Here is a 26,437-nt window from a genome sequence, read left to right as displayed (position 1 = left end):
TAGTACAGTGGACTCATTGTCATGTTCAAGAAACCAATTTGAAAATGATTCGAGCTTTGTGACATGGTGCATTATCCTGCTGGAAGTAGCCATCAGAGGATGGGTACATGGTGGTCATGAAGGGATGGACATGGTAGCCCGTGGCATTTAAACGATGCCCAATTGGCACAAAGGGGCCTAAAGTGTGCCAAGAAAACATCCCCCACACCATTACACCACCACCACCAGCCTGCACATGGTAACAAGGCATGATGGATCCATGTTCTCATTCTGTTTACGCCAAATTCTGACTCTACCATTTGAATGTCTCAACAGAAATCGAGACTCATCAGACCAGGCAACATTTTTCCAGTCTTCAACTGTCCAATTTTGGTGAGCTCGTGCAAATTGTAGCCTCTTTTTCCTATTTGTAGTGGAGATGAGTGGTACCCGGTGGGTTCTTCTGCTGTTGTAGCCCATCCGCCTTAAGGCTGTGCGTGTTGTGGCTTCACAAATGCTTTGCTGCATACCTCGGTTGTAACGAGTGATTATTTCAGTCAAAGTTGCTCTTCTATCAGCTTGAATCAGTCGGCCCATTCTCCTCTGACCTCTAGCATCAACAAGGCATTTTCGCCCACAGGACTGCCGCATACTGGATGTTTTTCCCTTTTCACACCATTCTTTGTAAACCCTAGAAATGGTTGTGCGTGAAAATCCCAGTAACTGAGCAGATTGTGAAATACTCAGACCGGCCCATCTGGCACCAACAACCATGCCACGCTCAAAATTGCTTAAATCACCTTTCTTTGCCATTCTGACATTCAGTTTGGAGTTCAGGAGATTGTCTTGACCAGGACCACACCCCTAAATACATTGAAGCAACTGCCATGTGATTGGTTGATTAGATAATTGCATTAATGAGAAATTGAACAGGTGTTCCTAATAATCCTTTAGGTGAGTGTGTGTATATATATATATATACATACACGGGGGCTCTGCCCCCTGCTCACCCTCCCCCGTGTTTGATTTCTGACCCTGCTTTGTCCTGCTATTTTTTCAATTACACCTGGTCCTGATGATTAATTTTCCTTTTTTTTTTGCGCTAGTGCGATCTTTTATTTGTCAACGTTTCATTTATAACGTATTGTCCTTTATACGCTTTACATGCAGTGAGACATCTGTATGTGTGTGTGCCACTTCCCTTTACACTGCTGATTTTTTTTTGCCCATTCTCTTTCCTCTCACGGTTCGTCTTTGATGATTTTAACTTGAAGATCACGTATCGTCTCCTAGTAAATCATTGCACAGGACTTTTTTTTTTAAGAATATAGAGATAAACGCATACACCGTGTAAACCCATGCTGTAAAAAGCCTGGGGTCCTAGAAACTATTGAAATCATCAGAAAAAAAAATATTGAAATGTAGAGATGTCAGGTAAGTGAAAAGAACAACTTTGGGCATCTCTCTAGGAGGATTCGTTTTGCCGATGTGCTTGCATCGCTTGTGTGTTAGCAGCTAGGCTCTAGGTCTCTTTCTTCTCCCATTTCATTTTGCTGATGTGCTCACCTCCCTTGTGCATCCTCAGAGTCGGAGTCCTTACCCCGACTCCACCTCTCACTTCCGGGGCGGACAGTCACACACACACACACACACTTCTAGGCATAGACATTTATATACAAGATTAGGTGGGAGTTTTTATAATAAAATTAAAAAAAGCAACCAAACTATCCTTGGTGGACCCGACAGTAGTCCATTTTACACCACACACGCTGGTGGAGAGACTTTGCCAGTAGTTTATTAGAACTCTTGACAATTCCATCCTGTTCATGTAGTTTGTCCAAAATAACTTCCAAGTGGAGATGTGAAGTTACGTAAAGTCCTCCTCTCCAGCACACTACTTGGGGAATTTATTCCACGTGGCTGTGGCTCTTTATGGGAAGGAACACAAGGGCAGATTCTGCACAAATGAAGTTTACAATTATGTCCCCACATTCTTGAACATTTTAAAAACTTTCAATCATATTACCTCTTCACCAAAGTTTACAGAAGCTGAAAAGGTTCAACTCCTTTAATCTTTCCTCATAGTTCATACCCCAACAAGACCTTTTTAAGTTGTACTGGGAGAGATAACCAGCACCAAGCTTCTACACAACAGCCAAATTAATCGGCTTTCTACAGACAATCATGAACTTCGGACTGTGTATTTTATGCTTAAGATGTCTTACTACGTACATTAAAAAGCCATCTTATCCCCACACATTCTTTGGCTGAATCAGGATCCATCACAAGTCTCCTCCTTCAGTGGTACTGCAGTCGATGACCCAATTTGTTTCTACGGAACGAGGACTCCATCTGTCACTCTTTGCAAATTAATGTGTGAGAAGTAGCGGAGCTCCAAATATATATTTACTTACCAAAACGTTAAGGAACAGCAAGGCTATTTGAAACGTTCACATTTCTTGAAAGTATTGATTTAGATCTATAATGTGGATAGCATGGCCAAAACATCCATTATCATAAAAAATGCTTTTGCATACACATTTCTAACCAAAATGCATGTAATATTTTAATACACACAAAGAGCAACACTGCTACTGGATTTAATTCCATGTAAGGAATTGAACTTTCCAGCTTCAACCAATAAAAATGCAGCTTCTCACTCACACCACCAAGCTGGTCAGAACTCGGCTTTTTGCTGTCCTAATAACACTGACATAGAAGGTGACTCTCAACTACTAAAGATAGAGGCCTGGCTTTGTAAAAACTAAAATGGCCATGGCACGTTTTCACATCTGACCTGTAAGAGCCCCAGATTAGCTGCCATTTTTATGCTGTAAAGACAGATGCAATCCATAAAACCTATAACTTAAAATTCCCAGTTTAACTGTCAAAACTTTGACCTTTTCAAGTATTTAAAATGCAGAGGAAGCAATTCTCCAGGTAAATGCAAAATCTACACAGCACCAGGCTAGAATTTAAGCAAAGAAATAGAATCTTTAATATCCATTTACCGATCAAGAGTCTGTATACCAAGTTGTCACCTTGAAGCTGTGGGCATCAAGCGGTTTAGATTCCTGCATGTCTGTCAGTGTTCAGCAGCGGGATTCTCTTCCCGAACAGAAGATGTGAATCATGAAGGTCTTCCCAGTTTTACACAGCACAACTAAATTTGAATGATGTGCGAGCAATAACCTGGTAACAAAAAGGAGAGCTCGGCCTTGTAACATTCAAGTCTTAAGGCTCTCCAACTCCAGTCCTACGGTGGCTACAGGTTTTTATTCTAAGCCTTTTAATTAGTGACCAGATTTTGCTGCTACTTAACTCTTTGCTTTAATTGATGACAACTTAAGACTCAGGCCCCTTTAATTTTTCCCCCCTTAATTAGCAACCAAACAATATTAAAAACACACAATGCACACACACAACCACCTGCATCCACAACACAGTAATTGAAAATAAAGGTGAAGGCCTCAGTAATGTCTCTGATCAGGTCTACAAAACATTTGACCTCTCAAAAAAAAAAAAAAGTTTTGGAAATGTCTGCCATGACAGAATGAGCGCCATGAAATTAAATAACTGGTTTAATTAGCAACGAGAATTGGCTTCAAATTAAGAAACTGAATGAAGTGGTTTGGAGTTTGAGGCCCCAACTTAGTTGGTAATCTGTTGGCTCACTTCACGTCAAATTTACATTTAGGTGCTCCACTGACAGACTGAGGAGACCCCACTGACTCTTCAATACCAACCTGGGCAGGTAAACGTTATTATACAAAGTTATTGTCCGTTTTACCTGTATTTTTATCACTGTTTAATTTAATGTTTATCAGTATGATGATGCTGCTGGAGTATGCGACTTTCCCTTTAGATAGATACTTTTAATCCTATCTCATTAAAGAGAAAAAAAAAAATTGAGTTCAAAATCTCAGGTCAATTAAAATAAAGGGAAATAGTTAATTAGCAGCAAAAACTGGTCACTAATTAAGAAAAGTGAATGAAAACCTGCAGCCACATTAGCTCTCCAGGACTGGAGTTGGAGACACCTATCCTAAACGTATCCAAAAAGCTTAACTGGTATGGAGTTCACCAGGGTAAAAATCGGCAGTCTGGTTGCTTGCAGCCCAGTCCATGTTTTAGCCCCACAGCACAAGAAAGAATTGAGAAGTGGAGAAGCCGTCACATTTTAAATAATAATGAACAAAGTCCAATCAATAAGAAGCAAAGGCAGCAAAAAAAGCACAGGCAGCTAATAAAACTAAGCCTGCAATCAACTTGGATGATTAGTTCAAGTCGACTCGGCTCTGCAACACCAACCAATTCTTACAATTGATAAGAAATTCAAAAGGACTCCAAACAGGGTTAGTATACCAGGATTTATTTTTTTTCCCAGTGGGGGTTGCAAAGTTAATATCCTTATCTTAGTGAGGCAGACACTTCCACAATGCCCCCAAAAATATTACATTTGATAGGATTGAATATACAGTATTATAGACAGTGACTCAACCATGTCATATAGCATCAGAACAGGCTGCAAATTTCAAGCAGAACGCACTCCAAACTCCCCACACCCAATGAAGTGAAACTGAGGACATAAAATTTTGGTTTTTATTTTATTTGGCCACCAGGTGTTCACACCCCCCACCCCCCTTCCCCACTGTGGAACCTGAACATGGAATGCTTCAAAATTTTAAAGTCAGTCGCTTTGAAGTTTCAAGCCCTAAACCCTGCAAACATCCCACCCACACCGAAGGCGCTTCACAAATACAAATATGTTTGGGGATACAAAATGTAAAGTTCTACCAACAATCTTGAGCTACACATCTATATAGTTAATAGCAAATTCCCAACCCTGATACATTCCAAATTGGGGTGGGGTATGGGGGTGACAAGGACTTTCTTGGATGGCATTGCAGGACACTCCATAGACCAACTTCACTCCAGAAGACCATTTTAGTTTGTTTTAATGCAAAGGCAGATCAGTGCGTCTTCAGAAACCAATTAAATATCCAACTTACCCAAACCCCCCATTCCAGAATTGAACAACAAGACCCTTTAAAGCTGGCACTTGATGCTCCTGTCTTAAACCCTGATCAGAAGGTAGTAGAATATGAAGCCAGCAGTTTCGGGCTCAACCCAGGCTCTAATTTAATTTTGAGTACACATCAGTAACCGGGTGGGGCAGGAAGGTCCAGAATAGTGGAAACGCACACCTTGACTTAATCCTCCAAGGGGATGGAGCAAATACATTACATTTGTTAATGTGTAGACTTTCTGAACCAATATGTGACGTCTGCATATTGTAGATATAGTCTACAGCAATACTCTGGTAAGCTGGACAGATTTAAAAATATGTACATCCTAATGCTACAATGCTGTTAAACAATGTGCAACTTTGCACACAAATGGACTGGACAGGTGTCTTAGGTATACTGATTAAACTGCTTTCAGAGAAACAATTTTCAAATGAACAAATAGTTGTGGGGGAGGAAAGGGAGGGGATTAAAAACCAGTACAAAAAAAAAAAAAAACACAATCTACTTAAAAAAAAAAAAGGTCTCCCCACCCCACCCCCCTAACTGCACATTTCTCTCAAATTCCTGAATTTCAGCACTCTTCAGTCCCTCCAACCCCATCCTAATGCAACACTTTCAAATTAAGTGATGTTAGTGTTTTTGGGATATGTGCCTCATTCCATTTTTCATTTATAACTCATCGTGTCCATCGGTGTCTTCGTCTTCTGGCAATTCTGCATCGTCATCTTCAAGATCCTGGGTTGTGGGGGAAAAAAAAAAAAAAATGTGGAAATGTCAAGCTACAGAAATTTATAAAAAAAAAAAAAAGCAAGATGCTGCTCATCCTGTGGAAATGAAGCACTTCAACCTCAGTGTCCACATTCTACTCGAGCCTCCGCCAAATCAGCAGTGACAGCTGCAGTTACATCAACAGGGACACATTCTCTCAAATTAGACTTCTGAGAAGCAATGCGGCCACCACCATGTACCAGATTCTTCCATCGGGCACGATTCCCGTTATACAAGTGGAATGAGCACTTTGGTTGTACAGGGCAACCACAAACTCCCAAAACATGCTTAGAAAACTTCATTAGTAACCGTATCTTCCCCTAAATCTAACTTTCCTACATTCAAATTAGTCTTCCACGATGGGTAAATGTCATCATTAAGGCACTTTCAGAAACATACAAGAAATCATTCTGAAGCACTGAGAGAAAGTACGTCAGCTTCAGCTTCTAGTTAAGAACCTAAAACATGCTGCCAGACTCTGCTTTAATACCACCATCAGATTAGAACCTGTGCACACAATTTAACACGCAGTCCCTCCTGTACTAATTGATTATGTCACTTTGGACAAAAGCAACTGTGAATAAAAGTAAAGAGATGCTGAAAAAGGTCACCAACATTCCCAACCGAAAAATTACATGTTTTATGTTTAGGAAGAATTCTCAGAAATGCCAGCAAGAACAAGAGAATATGGCAGAAGCCTACTTGTGAGGAGTATGAGTATTGGACTTGTCTTTATTCTGATCCCCGCCACCACTTTACTGTTATTGTGGAGTAAACTACAGCTAAATACACTTTATTATAGTTCTTTCAGTTCAGGAACCTTCTCTCTTCCAAGGCAAATGATGAACAACCCTTGGTTTGCACAAAGTTTTCTGTTTCAGTGTTTAGATCTCTGTCAGTTGTTTCTCTGGTGTTCTTAAGTAGAATTACAAGAATTTCAAAAGTTCCAAAGGCTTTTATTTGCAATTCCATTAAGTTTATGCAGAGTCCATATTTGCAAAAAAGAAACGTCCCTTTTTCAGGACTGTGTATTTCAACAATAATGTTTTAAAAATCCAAATAACTTTACAGATCTTCATTGTAAAGGGTTTAAACAATGTTTTCCATGCATGTTCAATTAACCATAATCAATTAATTAACATGCACCTGTGGAATGGTCGTTAAGACCCTAACAGCTTACAGAAAGTAGGCATTTAAGGTCACAGTTCTAAAAACGCAGGACACTAAAGAGACTTGTCTACCGACTGTGAAACATGCCCAGGGTCCCTGCTCATCTGCGTGAACGTGCATTAGGCATGCTGCAGGGAGGCATGAGGACTGCTGATGTGTCTAGGGCAATAAATTGCCATGTCCGCACTGTGAGACGCCTAAGACAGGGAGACAGGAAGGACAGCTGATCATCCGCGCAGTGGAAGACCACGTGTAACAACACCTGCACAGGATCGGTACATCCGAATATCACACCTGCGTGACAGGTACAGGATGGCCACAACAACTGCCCGAGTCACACCAGGAACACACAATCCCTCCATCAGTGCTCAGACTGTCCACAATAGGCTGAGAGAGGCTGGACTGAGGGCTTGTAGGCCTGTTGTAAGGCAGGTCCTTACCAGACATCACCAGCAACAACGCCCCCTATGGGCACAAACCCACCTTCGCTGGACCAGACAAGAGTGGCAAAAAGTGCTCTTCACTGAGGAGTCACGGTTTGGTCTCACCAGGGGTGATGGACGGATTTGTGTTTATCGTCGAAGGAATTGAGCACATCTGGGACCTGTTGGATCGCAGGTTGAGTGCTAGGGCCATTCCCCCCAGAAATGTCCAGAAACTTGCAGGTGCCTTGGTGGAAGAGTGGGGTAACATCTCACAGCAAGAACTGACAAATCTGGTCCAGTCCATGAGGAGGAGATGCACTGCAGTACTTCAAGCAGCTGGTGGCCACACCAGATACTGACTGGTACTTTTGATTTTGAGCCTCTCTTCATTCAGGGACACATTGGGAAACATTTTTAGTTTATGTCTTATGGTGTTGACTCTTAGTGTTCATACAAATATTTACACATTAAGTTTACTGAAAGTAAAAACAGTTGAAAGTCAGAGGACGTTTCTTTTTTTGCTGAGAATATAATGGTTGTAATTCTACTTCAGTATACCATAGAAACATCTGACAAAGATCTAAAACACTGAAGCCGCATACTTCACGAAAACCAATACTTGTGTCATTCTCAGAACTTTTGGCCACGACTATTTGTACCGATTGACTCCATAGCAGTTTATTCTGTGGTTCATAAGGCAGGACAACAGCCACTCTCAGCTACAGGAGTTTCCTGTATAAATATTTTGGTTTGAATATGCACATTTATTCTGCATGTGTGTTTATATTCCCTCAAGTTGCTATGTGCTCCTGTCCCTACTTAGGAGGCATGCAAACAAGTTTAAATTTCTCTTATACACACGACTATAAACTTGGACTTCAAGTTGATGCGATCAACTCTCTCATTTACATTTGACTAATGGGAATAAGTTCCCTCCCAATAAAGATCCAATACGGTCCCAGGTTTCAATAATGCTACTACTTATTTGGCCAACACCTTTACCCAAAGTGACTTGCATTGGAGATCACGGATTGTTTTTCCGATTGTAACACAGGCAGGCAAAATGACTTGGTTGGGGTCTGCAGAGGGATTTGAGCCCACAACCTCAGGGTTTGAAGTCTTAATCACTGCACCACAATCACTTAGACCATGAAGGCCCAGGTCTTTACCATCAGAGCACATTCCAGGGTGAACCAGGGTATCCGTACGGCCAACCAACACATGTAAAAACACTCCGGTTTGAATTCTGTTTTTCAGGCATTAAAACTATGGTATCAAATAGCATGAAAACTAAGATTTCAGGAGTTCAAAACGTGAAATGTTCTGGTCTCTGAAGTTACCACTTTGCCATACTGCCTTCCTTTAGGCTGCATATGACACACAGAGAACTTTAAGCCAATGAATTATTCAACAGAATTGTACCAAGAAATGCTACTAGGGCTCTTTAATCCATTATACCAGGATCAACACTGCTTACCTCTGGAGGGCTACAGTGGGCTGCAGGTTTGCTTCAACCCAGTTCTTTAATTAGAATCCATTTACAGCTTACTGACCAAGGCTTCATTTTATTTCGTCTTACAAGATCTCACCCTAAACTGCTTTAGTCTTAGATAGCTACAGTCGAGGGTTTTTTTTTTTTCTTTAATTGCTTGTTATTAGCAATAAGATTCATATAAAAGGAGCCAGCAGTTCTCCATCTAATTTGTTTCTGCTTACACCTGTGTATTTACTGAAGTTTTGGAAGGAAACTGGAGAAAAGTGAGAATTGCTCATCCATTTTGAACTTCAAAAATCTGGATGACAATTTTCCTTTCTAAGGATAAGATTGACCTGACATGGCAACCACAAAATTAAGATTGGTCATTGGAACGGATTGGTTTCTAATTAAACAAAAACCTGCAGCCACCGTGGCCCTCCAGGACTAACTTTATTTACCTCCAGCGTTATGCAATTCTGGTCAAATCCTTTTCAGCTAGAAAAACTAAATAGCAGCTTAAAAAAACCAAACTAAAGTCGCAGCTTTATAAAGCATGTAAAGACAAACCTGCCTTCAACGCTGTTATTTATATCTCCTCAAGCTGGTCTTGTTTGTTTGGCTCATATCCAGACAACCATGGTATCCTTGCTATCCATGGCACACACAGCCATAAGGGAAACTATACAGAGGGCAGCCCTAGGAGCGATAATTTGGGACACAAGACATTCTTGCCTGACATGTCAGAAGGGGGAATAAAGTAGAACACCACACACACCGCTAACACACGCGCCTAAGAGCACATTGATTCAGCTGGCCCACTGCATAGTAGTCAAGCTGTTTTGTTGTAATTACATCATTTCCTCACAAAAATCTAAATGTGATTTAATAAATCAGTTCAAAAATGACAGAAAAAACTTAATACTCACATCATCATCATCAGCAGCACCAGCGCCATCCTGTCCACCACTCTCCAAGAATTTGGTAAAAGCTTCCAATGTTCTCTCACCATTGTAGTCTACCACCTGGGAAGCAAAAACAATTTCAGAGTTAAACATGAAAAACCTCAATTGACAACTGGCATGAAAAATGCTTAGCCATTTGCCAGGGTTTACTTCCAAAGCCACTGCTAATGTACATCTTGCTTTTGCATTATTGCATACCTTGGCTCATTTCAGTAATAAATGCCAACCCAAGTAAAATGTTTTGAGCACGCCATTTGGGAGAAAACACTTTTGAATGAAAAATGACTAAACTTTTTAAAAAAAAAAAAAGGGTTCCTCAAGCCTTTCGGCCCTGACATACCGTTACTAGTACACATACATAAATAGGCAGCAGTTTTTGTAAAGCACAGGTACGTTTGCAGCTGTTGGCACCAGGCATGCTACTATTAGTACAGACTGGAGAGACTGGCATAAAATCTGTAAAACACAGAAGTGAAAATGAACGCTTCTGGACTGGGCACACCACTTCCAATTTTATTTTATTTCAAGAAGATTGACAGCTATTGTATAAATGTTTTTAAGCTTCCTTGACTCCCCAAAAGGTAGAATCTCACAAAATAAATTTTTCCTAAAAAATGGGAATGCAATCTACACAAATTACAGAGAATAGAAACCTCTTTGCACCCTACCATTACTGTAACACCTGTAACCTGACTGGAAAATTCACCTCTTTTCCCTAGGGTGGTCCGCAAACCAAAAGCAATTGGATTTGTCTACCAAGGTTTAATTTTTGTCCATCTGAGATTGCTTGGCCTGCTTGTGAAACATTTACAGGTTGCTCCATTCAGAACATTACCACCTACATACTCTTGTGCAGGGTTCTTAATTAGCTAAATGATTGGGAAATCTCCCAGAACATTCCAGTAGGAGTTTCTATTTGAGCCCTTTTTTGATGACAGGGTCTCACCAGAAACAAGATGGTGCAAAGCCCACAGTGGCTGCTGTTAGACATTCCTTGACATCTTAAGTTGACAAATGAATCTGAACAGCTGAAGTTGGAGGGTCTGGAAACAAAGATCTTTTGATGTCTGTGGGGGGGCGGGGTGGAATCTACAAGGTCTGTCAATTTAAGAAACCACCAGAGAAGTGGAGTGGAGTCATGATCCAGGCTTCAATGACTCAACCGTCAGCATGCCTAACCCTAGTAAACGCAGCTGAAGGAGAAGCACGTCTCATTGAAAAGAGATGACATACTGACAGACAGAGAATGAGGAGCAGAATGTATTTGACTGGTCACAAGCCATCATCCAAAGACCACGCTAATGTTTTAGACCTACGAGTGTGGAATAGTCATCTGCTGTTCTGTTCAGCTGACATAAAACCTGCCAAATGGAGTGGCCTTTAAAATGTTTAAGAAAATTAATACAGGTGAGCCAAAATGAAGTTCCCCATTTCTCAAGGTCATTGAGAGGTAGAGGCAGCAGAGTGGGTTGGCATGGTATAGGGAATCCTTTGATAGGCAATCCCTTGGAGTTGTCTGTTGGCAACACTACTTAGTCCGGTGTGCACTGTGCTTTCATTGTCTGAGCATCCTTCAAAAAAATAACGAATTTATCATCATTGCGCAACACGCTTGCCTCCCAACGGTGACGTCCCAAACCAGAAAACACTTCAGTGGGTGGCTAAGGTAGGACAGACAGGTACAACATTGAACAGAAAATCTCCAGGCCATCCTTGGACTGTATGAATACCTAAACATCCAAGCTGTAGGGGCACCCATTTTACAGTCTCCTAGACGTTCAGTGCGTTTGTACCTTTGGTATTTCCAACATGTCTTTGAGGAGGACTTTGCATGAAGACCTTAATTGCCATCCGCATAAAATGATGACAGTGTAGGAACTTGCCGAGAGAGAGACTGGGGGAGAGCCGTAGAGAGTTGTGTGCCAACATTCTGCAAACCATCCATCAAGATGCCATAGTCCTTTGTAGCGACGAGGCCCATTTCCATTTAAATGGTTGCGTAAATAAGCAAAACATTCACCGATTCACTACTGAGCTGAAACCAACCCATGAACTTCAAACTAACATTCACTGTGCAGAGGCCTCTGGTGTGTCATTGCAGATCTTGCCATTGTGGGCCTTTACTTTACTTTTCGGGATGGGGGGGTTAGAGAACTGCTTGCAGCCCCAACTGGGAGAAATGGATGAGGTGGGTGCCTGATGTCAAAAGGATGGAGCAACAGGTCACACAGCGCCGAGATTCAGGCAAGTTTTGCAGCAGATGTTTCCAGGGAAGCTGGTCTACCTGGGCAGCGAGGTCAGGTGGCCTTCACGTTAGCCTGATCTCGCTCCCGTGAGATTTTTTTAGTCGAAGGTCAAAACACACCGACCTCCACACCTTAAAGCTCTCAAGTACGCTATTCCCCTTGAAATGGCCGCACGAGTCATGCGAGCGTTCATAGTCTTGAAGAGTGTAATCGCCAATGATGGCCACCGCCTTGGATATTTTGAAAAATGGAGGAAAAAATATTGTATACCCTTTGAGTCATAATGAAATTTATTTTTATCTTGTAGCGTTTTTGTAGAACATTTGAAACTTGGTACTTTTTTGGCTCACCCTGTAGGATAAAGAATAAAATTAGCCTTGGAGAACTTGAATCTGTTAGGTTTTGTATCTTTTGGACCACCCGAATGAACACATTTCAACTGGCTGGGTAGATTAATTACCATTCAGAAGAAACTTGCCTTTCTTTCTTCTCCAACAGGGAAGAACTTGAGTGTGGGAAAACTGTGTACTTTGACGGTCTCAATTTCATTAACAGTGGAATCCATCTTTGCAATGACAATGTCTTCAGAATCCTTAAATTTCTCTCCAAGTTTGTCCCATATGGGTGCGAGCTGCTTGCAGTGACCACACCATGGAGCATCTGGGGAATAAAATGTCCATGTTAACCCACTGAGAATCAACAACAAATGTCCTGTACACGTTTAACCCATAAAGTCAGAGCGAGTCTTCAAAATTGCCCAGTATGTCTGTTTTGGGCAACTTTAAAATTTTAGACTTTTATAAACATGCATGCCTACAAACAAAAAATCTTAAATTTTAACTCTGAACATACTGTAGATATTTCATTACTATAAGCAATGTCAGAACACAGTCCTCCAAATTTAGTTCAGCTCATTTTCACATGGCCATAAATGCACAGCACGTGTGTAACAGTCTTGCCATTTACTTGTTAACAGCAGCAGCCGCCCACATGGTCTTCTAAAGAATGTTTATTGTAGTATACAGTTACAAAATGGAATCTAAGCCACCTATTTACTCCCGAAAGGTTTATAGGTAAAAGAGGAAGGCACAACACTCATGCCAGATTGAGTTTTCGTTAATTAAAAATGCAAAAATGTCAGTTTTAAAAAATCATTTGTTCAAAAACTTCTTAATGGTGATTTCTTATGTAACAAGAAGTCAATCAGAAACTTACTGAACTCTAAAGGGGCACAACATCCAAGCAGGGTGTTAAGATAACATTTTAGTATTGAAGCTTGTCACTTGAGCTGTTTGTTGTTATCTTCAGATCCCCCCCCCAGCTTCAACTTACCACATTAAAATGATAAACTACACAAATGTATAAAGAAATGACTCATAGTTAGGACATCATTGTGGTGGCCAGGCAACATGGCCATCTTCTGCTTGTCAAGATGTACACTTATGAAAACCTCCATGAAATGAGGCAGCCGACAGCTTATCTTCAAATGTGCCTCAAGCAAATACAAGCCCTTCTCAAAAAATCCTTCATTTAAAAACTACTTACAGAATTCTACAAATACGTTCTTTGTTGGATCAAAGGCAATCTCTTCAAAATTTTTGCCAACCAAAACTTTCACTGGATTTTTGTCCCAGTCCTCGGGGATGTCTTGGCTCATTAAGTGGGGCTACAACAAAAAGAATTAAATAAATAAAGTAAATATTCAGTGAAGGTCATGTTAACCCCCAGGCAGTTTGCCCATTTCTTCAACAATGCAAGTGTACCTTGAGCTTTCCTTCAATGAATCTGGTGCAGAAGCCCTTAATGTTTTCTGTGGTGATCTCCTCACTTTCAGGTTTATATTTGGTCATTTCATCCTCCAATGTGATGAGTCTTACAGCCGGGCATTCCTCCTTTTTCAGTCCAAAAAATTCCAAGATTCTCTGGTTGTCATCTAGGTTACTATCAATGAAGATAAAGAGGATCTGCAATATAAAAAGTATACATCAATTACAGTTCCATGTTTGCATATTCAATAGACTAATTTTACATGGTGACTTTAACACTGAAAATGTTAAGTCAACTTGTAAGTTACCTTGCCCTTGAACCCTTCTGCAGCTTTCTTAAACTGGTCCATTTTATCTTGGTAATCGGAAGAACTCTTGGGCAAAAACAGGAGGATATGAGACTTGATGTCACCACCAAAGATCTTGGGTGCTGTCTGCTCCGTGAACTCAATCACAACAGGAAGCTGGTTTGCCTTGATGAAAGCCAGCAGGTTTTCCTTGGTTGCTTCCCCTTCAAATGTGTTGCGACCTTCATCAAACTAGAACAGAACAGAGAGAAAGAGGGGTTAGGAGTACACACAGATATAGTGGCATTGCTGCACCCAACATGTGACCAACCAACTGAGTGGAGTGCAGCCATGCGATGGCCGACACATCAGCACCACACTCATTCAGACGGAATGGAAACAGTGGGAGGTTTATGGTGGCTGGAGTACCAGTTCTGCCACCAACCCCCAGGTTTTTCCTTGCAGGTTGGAGGGCTCACATGCAGGGCTGGATGCAGATCAACGCCATACCCAGGACGGTACAGAAGAAACGTTTGATCCATCTGTACAGGGGAAACACTACATTTAAATCAAAACACGAACATCTGCAAACAAATCTATGGACATTTGGTAAGAAAAAATACAAAACTGCAGATGAAATGTTCAGACATCTACAATCTACAACACACACTCTTGGTCCTATTGCATTATTTCATCCATAACATTAATAGCACTAATGCAAAGTCAAAATGAACACTACCAGGTTAGTCCTATGAACCCTCCTCAAACCTTCAGACTTAACCCTTTTATCACCGTACAGCTAACACCACAAGGGACTGTGCTAGCAACATTACAATTAATGTGGTGAAGTACTAACCCTTCACCAGAATACAAAAGGGGATTATTAAAATGCTAGAGACAAACACTATACTCCAAAGAGGACATTATTTTTTTTTAATACAAAAAAATGTTAAAACTTGGGTGGAGAAACCACACAGGCTCATATGGGGGTCTCCCCCTCAACTTTCTTGTATACTCAGATATGGGGATGGATTTTTTGAGGAGTAAACTGCAAGACAAGTATTTCTGTATTGTGCTCAGTGTGCTTGGTGGGTACTCTCAGGCGGGCTTTAGCACATTATAATCCCTTGGACCAATAGCGAGAGTTTTCCACATTCGATTTATACGACCAACATCAAAATACCAGAAATAACTGTAGAATCAAGTCCCAACTTATCTGAGAGTATATACGGTAGCCCAAAAGTTGATACGTTCTGTGCCTCATTCTACGTTCTGTGCCTCATTCTTGTATGCAAAACTTGGTTGACTTAAGTGAAAGTGAACTCGAGTTAGCGTTTACAGACAATTCCAAAACTATTTTGGATTCAGGAAGGTCTAAAATGTAGATTCAACAAAATCTCGAAATCAATTTTTGGACGATTCCAATACTTTCCCTATACTTTGTATATGAGAAAGTAAAAGCTTCAATCAATGTAGAATTGAGCCTTCTAAACAAACATTCTTCCTCTGTACAAAGCCCTCCTTGGGATGCGTCTTAATGTGGGCCAGTTCAGAACTGAACAGAGTATCAAACTCAAGTTAGCAGACCCCTATTGCATGAGCAAGGCAGAAGGTGCCTCTACATAAGAGGCCTTATCTACAACCAGTTTAGCCTCGCTCTGCATAGTAACCCAATTCTTATCTTGGCATCAAGAGCAACCTAAATCCTTACCCCACTGTAAACCATCACCTATGCATAAAAATTGCTACAAGAAACAAATCTTGTATAGATAAGTGTATTATCGCATAGGTACTCAGGATTTTGAAAAATCCTTATTAACTTGTAACCACCTGGGCACATCACTGTAATAGGGTAAAAAAGGAATATGATCATTTTAAAACAAGTTTTTTGGATACATCTCAAAAAAAGTGCGAGTGGCTTACGTTCTGCACAAATTAGCTAAGCAAATGTTCTTAACCAACAACTGTTACTAATCCTTTCCTGGGAGCGCTCCACATAGGCATTCTAAGAGACGTTCCTTCACACAAGTCCATCCCATTAAGCCAACTGGGCTAGTGTGACCAATTTGCACTATAAAAATTCAACACAATCCCCCCCCATATTCCCAATGGAGCTTTGTCTCATTTCTGTTTGAATTTTAACCGTAAGGAAACGGTTCAAATTCAGTAGGATTTTAGTGAATTACAGGCTTGTAAATTAGGATTACTGGGTCATTCCATTAAAGTGAACATCTGTCCATTTGAGATTTGCGCACTTCCATTGTGTCAGAAGTTTTACCTGTCAAAGCTTTTAAGCATACTCGGCAGATAACTGATGCAACCAGGTACTCCAACTGCATGATGCAGGTTTTCCCCAGCATTTCCTTGGACTTATGGGTTATTTTCATTATCCAAGCATTTACAGTAAAAGATTGATAGAATCCAATGGATGAGAGGGTTACCCTTACTGCTTGCAGACACTCCGGTCAGGCTAGATATGACCTAAATCCACACGGAGGAAAAGAAAACCGAATGGAGTTCTCTGCAGTTAGTAGAATGTAAAATAAAAAGGTGTACTTGTAAGGATTTATGTAGATACGTTAAAAGCATGTAAATCAGCATACCACTTTAGAAATAGTTTTCTTGCTTATTTAACCTTGTATAACACACTGTGCTAATAAAGATAATTGCACATGTGACAGTAACACAAGAATGATACCCTCCGGCACAATAAACAAATAGCAAGATAATTGAAGTAAAATGACAAAATAAACCAGTAGTTTAGATAACCCATAAAGTTAATACAGGACGTCTCAAGTGAACTTTATGCTCACTTGGTGAAATGAAAGGCGATTCTACCCTTAACATTGCTAAAAAGGTGGGCCATTAAAGAGGTATCCCATAAGGAAAAATTTACACATCAGAACTGAATGGACGCAGTCTGGGACAGAGGATGCACACCCTGGTTGGTTTATAGTACAATCATGTGTGCATAGCAGTACACCAAGACAGTCATTCCACGAATGCACACTGGCTTTCTCTTCGAACGTACCCATGGTTTGTCGTCTAGCACATGGGCAGTGGTCAGAAACACACACACGGAGTGCAACAGGACAACTGACAAAATTTCACATGGAAGTGCAAAGTACAAAACCTGCCTTTACAGCTCACGCCAGGACAGTGAAACGCAATCACACGTATCCAAACTCTCATAGCTAGATTAGATGAACTATTAATCCCATGGCGAAATTCTGAAATGCCCGTGAAAAACCTACACTGTCTTATTGAAGTCTTCCACCACACTACTCAGTATACAGAATAAGGGCAAAGCAGTAAGATGAACAATTAACACTCATTCATTCATTTCTAGGTTTACAGAAAAGGGCCAGGATGCCAGAAGCTAAGATGCCAAATTTAATATCTGTGGCCTGCGGGTTTCTTTGCATGGAATGTATTCACTTCACATGAGTTTGATATAGTGATGCCATAAACTCAGACTGTCACACTTTTGGTTGCCACTCTCCAATTTTTTTTTACACTTTAGAAGCAGAGCTTGTTTTCTAAATATAGTTGGTAGTGCAGAAATCTAATATTTAGTTTCCTCTCTGCACCACTCACTGTTTACGTTCACCATCATGATTTAACTTGATGCATGATGCACAAAAATGGCAATCTAGTCTCATCCTTAAGTGAAAGTCTGACAGGGCCATTTAAATGTCGAACAGATATGGGCAATCTGAACTGAACCACAATTCTCTGCCACATACGATGAGCAGCATTTTCCCATTCTTATAAATTCATGGTGGTCTTGGGTGTTTAAACTCAAAACTGACTGGTGTTACACATGGAAAAATACCCAAAACATGTTCGAGTAGTAGTGTGCTGTAGAAGGTAGGATACAAGACAATAGACTTTCCATCTTGAAGAATTAAGCTGGTGGTGGATTTTAGGAGGCCCAGGCTCCTCACAGTCCCTGTGATCAGAGGTGACTGTGTGCAGAGGGTGCAGACCTATAAATACCTGGGACTTCCAATACAACTCCGAGTCCTGCCACAATCAAAAGTTCGCTGATGACACTGCTATGGTGGGCTGCATCAGGAGTGGGCAGGAGGAGGAGTATAGGAACCTAATCAAGGACTTTGTGAAATGGTGCGACTCAAACCACCTACACCTGAACACCAGCAAGACCAAGGAACTGGTGGTGGATTTTAGGAGGCCGAGGCCCCTCATTGACCCCGTGATCAGAGGTGACTGTGTGCAAAGGGTGCAGACCTATAAATACCTGGTAGCGCAGCTGGATGATAAACTGGACTGCCAATACTGATGCTCTGTGCAAGAGAGGACAGAGCCGACTATACTTCTTTAGAAGACTGGCGTCCTTCAACATCTGCAATAAGATGCTGCAGATGTTCTATCAGACGGTTGTGGCGAGCACCCTCTTCTACATGGTGGTGTGCTGGGGAGGCAGCATGAAGAGGGACGCCGCATGCCTGTACAAACTGGTGAGGAAGGCAGGCTCTATTGTAGGCACAGAAATGGACAGTTTGACATCCGTGGCAGAGCGACGGGCACTGAGCAGACTCCTGTCAATCATGGAGAATCCACTGCATCCACTGAACAGGATCATCTCCAGACAGAGGAGCAGCTTCAGCGACAGACTGCTGTCACCATCCTGCTCCACTGACAGACTGAGGAGACCCCACACTATGCGACTCTTCAGCTCCACCGGAGGGTAAACGTTAACATTATACAAAGTTATTGTCCGTTATACCTGCATTGTTAGCACTCTTTAATATTGTTGTTCATCAGTATGCTGCTGCTGGAGTATGGGAATTTCCCCTTGGGATTAATAAAATATCTATCTATAGGTTCTTCACAAGACAGCCAAATTCAGCCTAACTGTCATGCTGACAGAGAAGGGGGAATTTGAACTCGGACTGTAGTTTTATTAAGAGATCCTCTCCTTTAAAAAGGCACACCAAGGGACCTCAGCTGCTACTGTTAATTGGTTCTAGATGCTTGAGCAATAAGTAGAAATATTACCAACAAGCCATTAAATAATTTTCCCCTAGAGACATAATTATGCTGTGTTACCATTAATGTGGTAGGCACATCTGCTGCAAAATGCAAGATACTACACCGTCACAACAATGAAACATTTATTACTACAGCAGGCTACTGAAGACGGGTCATGTTAATTTAGAGTCAGCTGGCTAATTTTAATAGGGTTAGATATGCCAGAGTGTGCCACTTCCTTGACTAACTCTCCATATACAAATTATTTTTGTATAGCCCAAAATCACACAAGTGCCGCTATGGGCTTTAATAGGCCATGCCTTTTGACACTAAGACAAGGGAAAAAAATATATATATCCCCAACATCATATCATTTATTAGTAATGTAATTTGAGTAAATAGCATAAGCAAGCATTAATAGTATGAAGTGGCACAAAAATGCTGAACTTCACATGCAACAAATTGTAACAACATTCGCACTGCACCTTCGGCGCCCTACAACTGAAGGCATTTCACCAGCTTCATATTAATATAGCTTTTAATCAAATAACCATTTAATCAAACACATTTTAAAATGAAACTGTCCTCTAAAAACACTTAACTTTGGAGGCTAATTCTAGAAATGCCCAGATTCACTTCGTTTGACATTCACCCTACAATACTTTAAGGGCCGACTACCTTTGTAGAGCATTCTGCAGTAAACCTCTGAAATACCACAACAGTGGTCAGGGGCACCTCAGCTTACCCCACTGCAAGCACTGAACCTCCAAATGCCCTGACCAAGGCCAGGAGTCTGAGACTTTATAGCATCATACAGCACTCAAGGAATAAAATACCGCACAGATTAACAATGTGCAACAAAATTCTAAGATGCTAGTTGTGTATTTTTAGCTATGTATTACGTTCTCAAAGCGACAAACACATACTCAGGTGTCAGAGACACTACTCTGCAGAATGTATATTCAAAAATGTAAAGTGAAGGGAGCACATGTCTACACTTGGTAACGAAAGAGCTGCACAAACAAGACAATGAGAAATTGTCCATGGGAGACACCAATACATTACACACACTTTATAAATATAGTCTCTGATTTATCATTAACGATCATGAATCCCTTAAGTACCACTGAAAGCTGACATTATCAGGTCACCAATTCTAAATTTCAGAATTAGCCAAGTCTAAAGTGAGTAGCAATTAAAGAATAAACCCATTTTAAAAAGTTAGGATTAGCAATTTTATAAATTACAGAAACCCTTGATGCACTAAGATTGTTATTTACCCCCCATAATTCCAAGACAGACTACAATCAACTGCAAATAAAAAAAAGCTAATCTGAAATTAGTCAAATCCATAAATGAACAGAGTTTAACTTCAGCCCCTGTATAAAACTATTAAATATACCTTTGGCTATACAGTCTTCTAGAAAGCTTTGCAAAACCCCCTAATTTTCCAAAACTTCTGACCTGGGGTGCAGGTCTTTGAGGTTTAATCTTAGTACAAGGATGTTGTACCCAGTTGGCCATTATGGATGTAGTAAGAAGTCAAGCAAAGTGACACCTTTTATTGGCTAACTAGAAACAATATGCAGGCTTTTGAGGCAACTCTAATGTTGCGTCTCTACTGCCGTCCCCATATGACAGGTAGTTGTGACCCCACGGTCAGTGATGTCAGACACTGGCAGCCTAGCAGTAGATGTTACTAGCCTGGTGTGGAGTGGACGATTTTATCAGCAGCCAGATACCCTAAAATGAACACCTTCAGAAGTTTCACTTTTAAAACCTCACTGGAGTTTACAATCATACAGAAAGCTCTAACTGCTGGCACAGGTATTTTACAGAGCTGTTATTCATCATATTCAAAGTGGTCTAGGTCAAGATAATGAATATTTCAGAATGCAGAGGATCTAGCATTCAGTTCTGCTGTACCTAGACATATGCTCATGTGTATGCGCTAGGGTGTAAACAGTCCTACAGGTATACTGAAGTTACACGCCATACCCACTACCATGGATACGCAGAAAATGCATTTGTCTGAAAACCTGGTCAGCTATTCTTTTGACTGCTCCCGTTATGGGATGCCACAGCAGGTCATCTTATTCCATCTCTTCCTGTCCTCGTCATCTTGCTCTTTCACCCCCCTCACCTGCATATCCACCTTCACCACATCCATAAGCCTTCTCTTAGCCCTTCCTCTTCTCTTACCTCACAGCTCTATCCTTCACACCCTTCTCCCAATATACCCAGCAACTCTCCTCTGCACATGTCCAAACCAACGCACTCTCGCCTCTGACTTGGTCTCCCAACTGTTCAACCGGAGCGGACACTAATGTCCTCATTTCTCATCCCGTCCATCCTCATCACACCCAATGCAAATCTTAATATCTTTACCTCTGCCACCTCCAGCTGTCTCCCTGCTTTCTGGTCAGTGCCATCGTCTCCAACCCACATAAAGCTGGTCTCGCTACCATCCTGTAGACCTTCCCTTTGATTCTCTGATAAATCGGTCACAAATCACTCCTGTCACTCTTTCCACTCATTCCATCCTGCCTTCACTCTTCCACACTCCCAATTACTCTGTACTATTGATTCCAAGTATTTAAACTCCTCCACCTTCGCCAATTCTACTCCCCTCATCCTCACCATTCCACGGACCTCCCTCATTCACACACACACATTCTGTCTTGGTGGTCTTACTGACCTTAATTCCTCTCCTTTATCTCCACCTCTCCAGGGTCTCCTCAGCCTGCTCCCTACTCTCGGTACCGATCACCATGTTATCGTTATATTACAAGGACAAAATAAACTCAAGTTTAACAAAGCAAGATCTTTGAGTATCAGAAATAAAGGGGAAGCCACACAATAAGAACTAGCCAACCCGCATAATCAGGCCGCTTTTTAAACAATTTTTAAGCACAGAGGAAAAAACAAACATTTGAAAAATCCGTAATTTAATAAAACACCAAGAAAAGTAACATTGCAACAATGCACGCTACGAACCAACATACAATTGTCCGTGACTGAAAACCGGAGGAGTGCCGTCGTGCTTTCTCCTTCCAAAGCGAAGGGCGGGGTTGAACGGCGCTCGTTCAGTACACACTGCGCGCTTATGTGCCCGCCCCCAACTCCCTACCTGAGTCGCTTTCGTCTGTGTACAGTCCACACGCACCTGTGAGTCATGTTGACTGTTAATTTTCCAAACACCGCTTCAGTCGGTTTCCACGTTGATTTTTCATTCTTTGCGGTTCCGGCTGCTTTTTTATATATATAATCCACCAAGTCACCCGACCATGGGGGGCTTTACAAAGGGCAGGGACGTAATCAGTGCGAGCGTATGACCCGCACGTACTAGGAATTTCTCGTTCGTGGGGAACAATTGGAAGCCACGGTCTCCATCACGAAAGGGGTTCAACGGCTTCCCCGCGTCGGGTAGACACACGTTGATCAATTCAGTGTAGCACGCGTGCAGTACCGGACATACAAGTGCATCACAGACCTGTTAATGCTCAATCTCACGTGGCTGAAAGCCACTTGTCCCTCTAAAAATTTTCACCCCGACCGCTGTTTGGTCGTGCAACTATTTAGCAGGCGGGAGTCTTGTTCGTTTTCGGAAATAACCAGCCAAATCGCTCCACCAACTGCCATGCACCACCACCCACAGAATCGAGAAAGAGCTATCAATCTGTCAATCCTGTCCGTGTCCGGGCCGGGTGAGGTTTCCTGCATTGAGTCAAATGAAGCAAAAGGCTCCACACCTGGTGGTGCCCTTCCGTCAATTACTTTAAGTTTCAGCTTTGTAACCATACCCCCGAACCCAAAGACTTGTTACCCGGATGGCTGCCCGGCAGGTCATGGCAATGACGCCGCCGGATCGCCTGTTGCGGGGCCTGCATTGGTGAAGCAGGTGAGACGGTAATGAAACAGAGGCACAGGGCTTATTGGTTTTTAAAGACTGCTTCCTTCATTGGGTTTTAACCAATGCACGGAACGAACCAACACACAATCATCCATGAGGCGCTCAGGGTGGAACAGGAGGAGAGGAGAAGGACATCCACTCCGCTCCCTCTGTCATGCTAGTGTGCCGATTTCTCGTTCAGTATACACTGCCTGCTCATGTGCCCACCTTCAACTCGTCACTCCAGTCTTTGTACAGTCCAGATGCACCTGTAAATCACTTAGACTTTTCATTGCTCTGTGTGGTTTTGGCTGCCTTTCTATATATAATCCACCAAGACACCCGACCACGGTGGGAGGGGGTGTGTACAAAGTGCAGGAGTATCTAAGAAGACTCACGTTTGTCGCGGATGCGAATTGCTGTATGTACCGTGTAAAACAGTTTGCTATAGTGCATGCGGTCGTGCGTCGTAACCGAAAACTCGTTTTTTTAAAGACTGCTCACTTCATTGTGTTGTAACCTCAGTTGTAAAGGAACGTTTTAAGGATCCCATGGGATACCCCTCGCAAACCGTTTTACACGCCGCATATGGCAATTCACCCCCGCGAGAAACATGCCTCTATTAACAGTCAACGTGGGTTGGAGCTGCATGTGACCTCTACAACAGACGAATATAAATGACGCCGGGTTTTCTGTGTCGTCGTGTCCAAGTTGGTGGGTGTGGCTCTGTGAGTTGTTGTCGTATCCAATGGTCGTGGAGTTGGTGGGCGTGGCTCCTTCCTGTGTGCGCCATAGGTGTCTCACTTGTCGGCTTAGTGAATCCACGCCCCTTCCGGAGTGCTTTCCATGGTCTTGCCTTAGTGAATTTTTTATATATATTACAACTTAAAACAAGAGGTACAGTGTAGTCATAGGCTTACCTTTTTGAATAGTACTATGCTATCCTTTGTCACTTCATATTTAGAGAAGATCTCATCAGCAGAGGTAATGCCAAAAGGGGTATCGTCCATGGCTTCTGCAGCTTGCAGGAAAGTATGGGCACTCTCAGACTCAACATCCTGTCAAATAAAGACATGTTACTTCATACAAGACTAAAAAGACAGGCAAGGAGAGCTAAACACTGGGGTGAAATGTTTCAAGAGTGGGTTGAACAACCTTTCAAATGAAAAAATCTGCACAAATACAATGCGCATAGCAGGCTAAAAACTGAGAATGAAATATTACCAGCTATCATATTAAAAAAAAAAAAAAATTAAATACAAACTATAGGCAGAACAAAAGACTGACATGTAGTGCAGTCTTCATACAACACAATGTTCAGGCCAATCGTAAAATTGTCAAAGGTACATTTATAGGGCCCTATGATTTCCACAATGCAGAAACCTAACAATCACGAAAGCAACGCTAAAAACGGATTTTAGATTTAAAAAAACAGAAATGTGCGGAATTTAAAAACTGAAGGGGAGACTACCAAAACATCCCAATAAATTAAACTGAATAATAATCAGTAGTTCTAATCATTCAGATATTTTCTAGTTTGTTGTTTTTGAAGTGAACGCAATTCTTTGTAGAAATCAGTCGTGCCTCTGTTCGTGCACGCGTTTCCTGTATATTTTCTCGTTAAAAGGCACGCGAATTAGCTCGCTGCACGAGACAGAAATGTTGATGCAAACAGTATCAGATACCCTAACTACGTGAAAAATGACTAAGAAACACGAGCTTAACGGCAAAATTGAGGGCACAACAATATCCCGGACACTTACAAATTTGGAGAACTTTTCCATAAGTTTTGCAGCATACAATAGACTGGACACGAAAAGATACTTGCAACCACCACATGAAATCAAGATCAAAGCGTTCCCCTTCAGGTAACAACAGATGAAACAACAAAATAGTCTGATGCAAGACGCCAGGTTGTGTCCAATGGACAACGCTCGAAAAAAAAAAAAAAAAAGACAAAGATGCAATGCTTACTAAGCATTCTAAATGGGGAGGCACGCTGCCAAAAAATGAGCCATCTTCAAACTCATTTACTCCATGTCTTTGAACATATGGACGCCGGACGCTGTTCTTCGAAAGATTCGTGGCAAGAAAATATAACTTGTAGTTGATGAAACCACTGATAGCGGGGAGCACAGCGTTCTCATCAAAGTGATAGGGGAGTAAACATTTGGCTGTATGGTAATTTTATTTAAGCAGCTCTAATTGTACACAATGCAATTACTTGTGAAGCATTTAACCGATTAAATTACACAGGCATTTAACCGGTATTAACAGTCTTTCCCCACAGAATAATGTTAGTGAATAGAACTGGTCGTTAACTGGTTCACTTTTAAAAAGTAACAATGTTTTGGGATTTAATAAATGTTTTGTCTCAGTGACGAGACACGCAAGGTCCACTTTTGACTCTTCCATTATAAACTCTGCCCCTACACACCAGGGCAGAAGTCTCCTTAGATGCAACGAGCCCTTAAAAGCAGGTCTCTTTTCTAAAAGTGAAGTTCACCTTCATCTCAGAAGGACGCATCACACTAGTGACAGCTCTTACAATTCTGGAAGGCACTCCCTGTCCTACTGCAGTCTCCGCATGCAGCATCGGGGTGGACATGGGCTCCTACCTGATGAATGGAACAGCAAAATTAGGATCAGTTGTGCCGTTTCATTAAAAGGAATGTGAAGTGCCATTTCATTGTTATATTAAAGCTGTTACTACTTTTACAGTAAAAACAAAAACCCTAAAATCCGAATCAAGGAAAACTAAGTGAAAATGGAAAATCAAAAAAATAAAAATGAATTTTGAAAAAATAAAACTGATTTCATAGGGCCCTACATTTACTCTCTCTATATAAAATCCTAAGCCTAAAAGTGCAACGATTTTATGAAATGTTTTTATGTCACATTTTTTGTCAAGCTTTAAAATCGGGCTTATTTTAAAACCTACATATATGTTTGGTATCATTCTTTTAAGAATTTATCGAACTTCAATGCAATGTTAGATTTTCATATTCTTATTCGGTTTTTTGAATTATAAACTGAACATCAAGAACTCGCATCCCGCGAGACGAGACTTTGTGCCAAAAGATTTACCCACGCCCAGGGCCGGAAAGACAGTAGGACAGCTGCTGTATAGGCTTTTAAATGTTCGAAGTGCCATGCAAGATGCTGATCAAGTGGCATGGTAGCAGCATGCCAGCAGCTGATCGAGCAAAGAGGACATAGTTTTGTTTTTTTTTTTTTGCTTCCCCATTGTATCACCGTTTAAGAGGGGGTTTGAGAGGAGCGACCATGTCTCCTTTGGGTGCGTTCAGCCCCCTTCCTCACAACACAAGCAGCAGAGATGCGAAGTGGCTGGCACGTAGTGCAGGCCATGGGGGTTGGCGAGTGAAGCAAGCGGGGCGCAAACCCCCTAGTTTAAGACATTGTGGCAACATTGCTTGGTT

The 26,437-nt window shown here is 41.5% G+C and overlaps 1 protein-coding gene across 1 annotated transcript in view; it reads right to left on the bottom strand.

The window, feature by feature from the left end:
* Positions 1 to 4,330: 4,330 nt before the first annotated feature.
* p4hb (prolyl 4-hydroxylase, beta polypeptide) overlaps positions 4,331 to 26,437 on the bottom strand; it is a 33,415-nt gene continuing 11,308 nt past the window's right edge. Inside the window, exons 4-10 of the mRNA XM_039740738.1 lie at positions 23,918 to 24,055; positions 14,132 to 14,362; positions 13,821 to 14,021; positions 13,603 to 13,723; positions 12,536 to 12,717; positions 9,776 to 9,871; positions 4,331 to 5,744 (exon numbers count right to left, since the gene is read on the bottom strand). Coding sequence (XP_039596672.1) covers positions 5,679 to 5,744; positions 9,776 to 9,871; positions 12,536 to 12,717; positions 13,603 to 13,723; positions 13,821 to 14,021; positions 14,132 to 14,362; positions 23,918 to 24,055 — 1,035 coding nt within the window. The 3' untranslated portion in view covers positions 4,331 to 5,678. The remainder of the gene's footprint in view (positions 5,745 to 9,775; positions 9,872 to 12,535; positions 12,718 to 13,602; positions 13,724 to 13,820; positions 14,022 to 14,131; positions 14,363 to 23,917; positions 24,056 to 26,437) is intronic.

This window comes from Polypterus senegalus, chromosome 17, assembly GCF_016835505.1.
Source record: "Polypterus senegalus isolate Bchr_013 chromosome 17, ASM1683550v1, whole genome shotgun sequence".
Taxonomy (NCBI): Eukaryota; Metazoa; Chordata; class Cladistia; order Polypteriformes; family Polypteridae; genus Polypterus; species Polypterus senegalus.
Note: the sequence above shows the minus strand (reverse complement) of the source record. Positions and strands in the feature narration are given on the sequence as shown.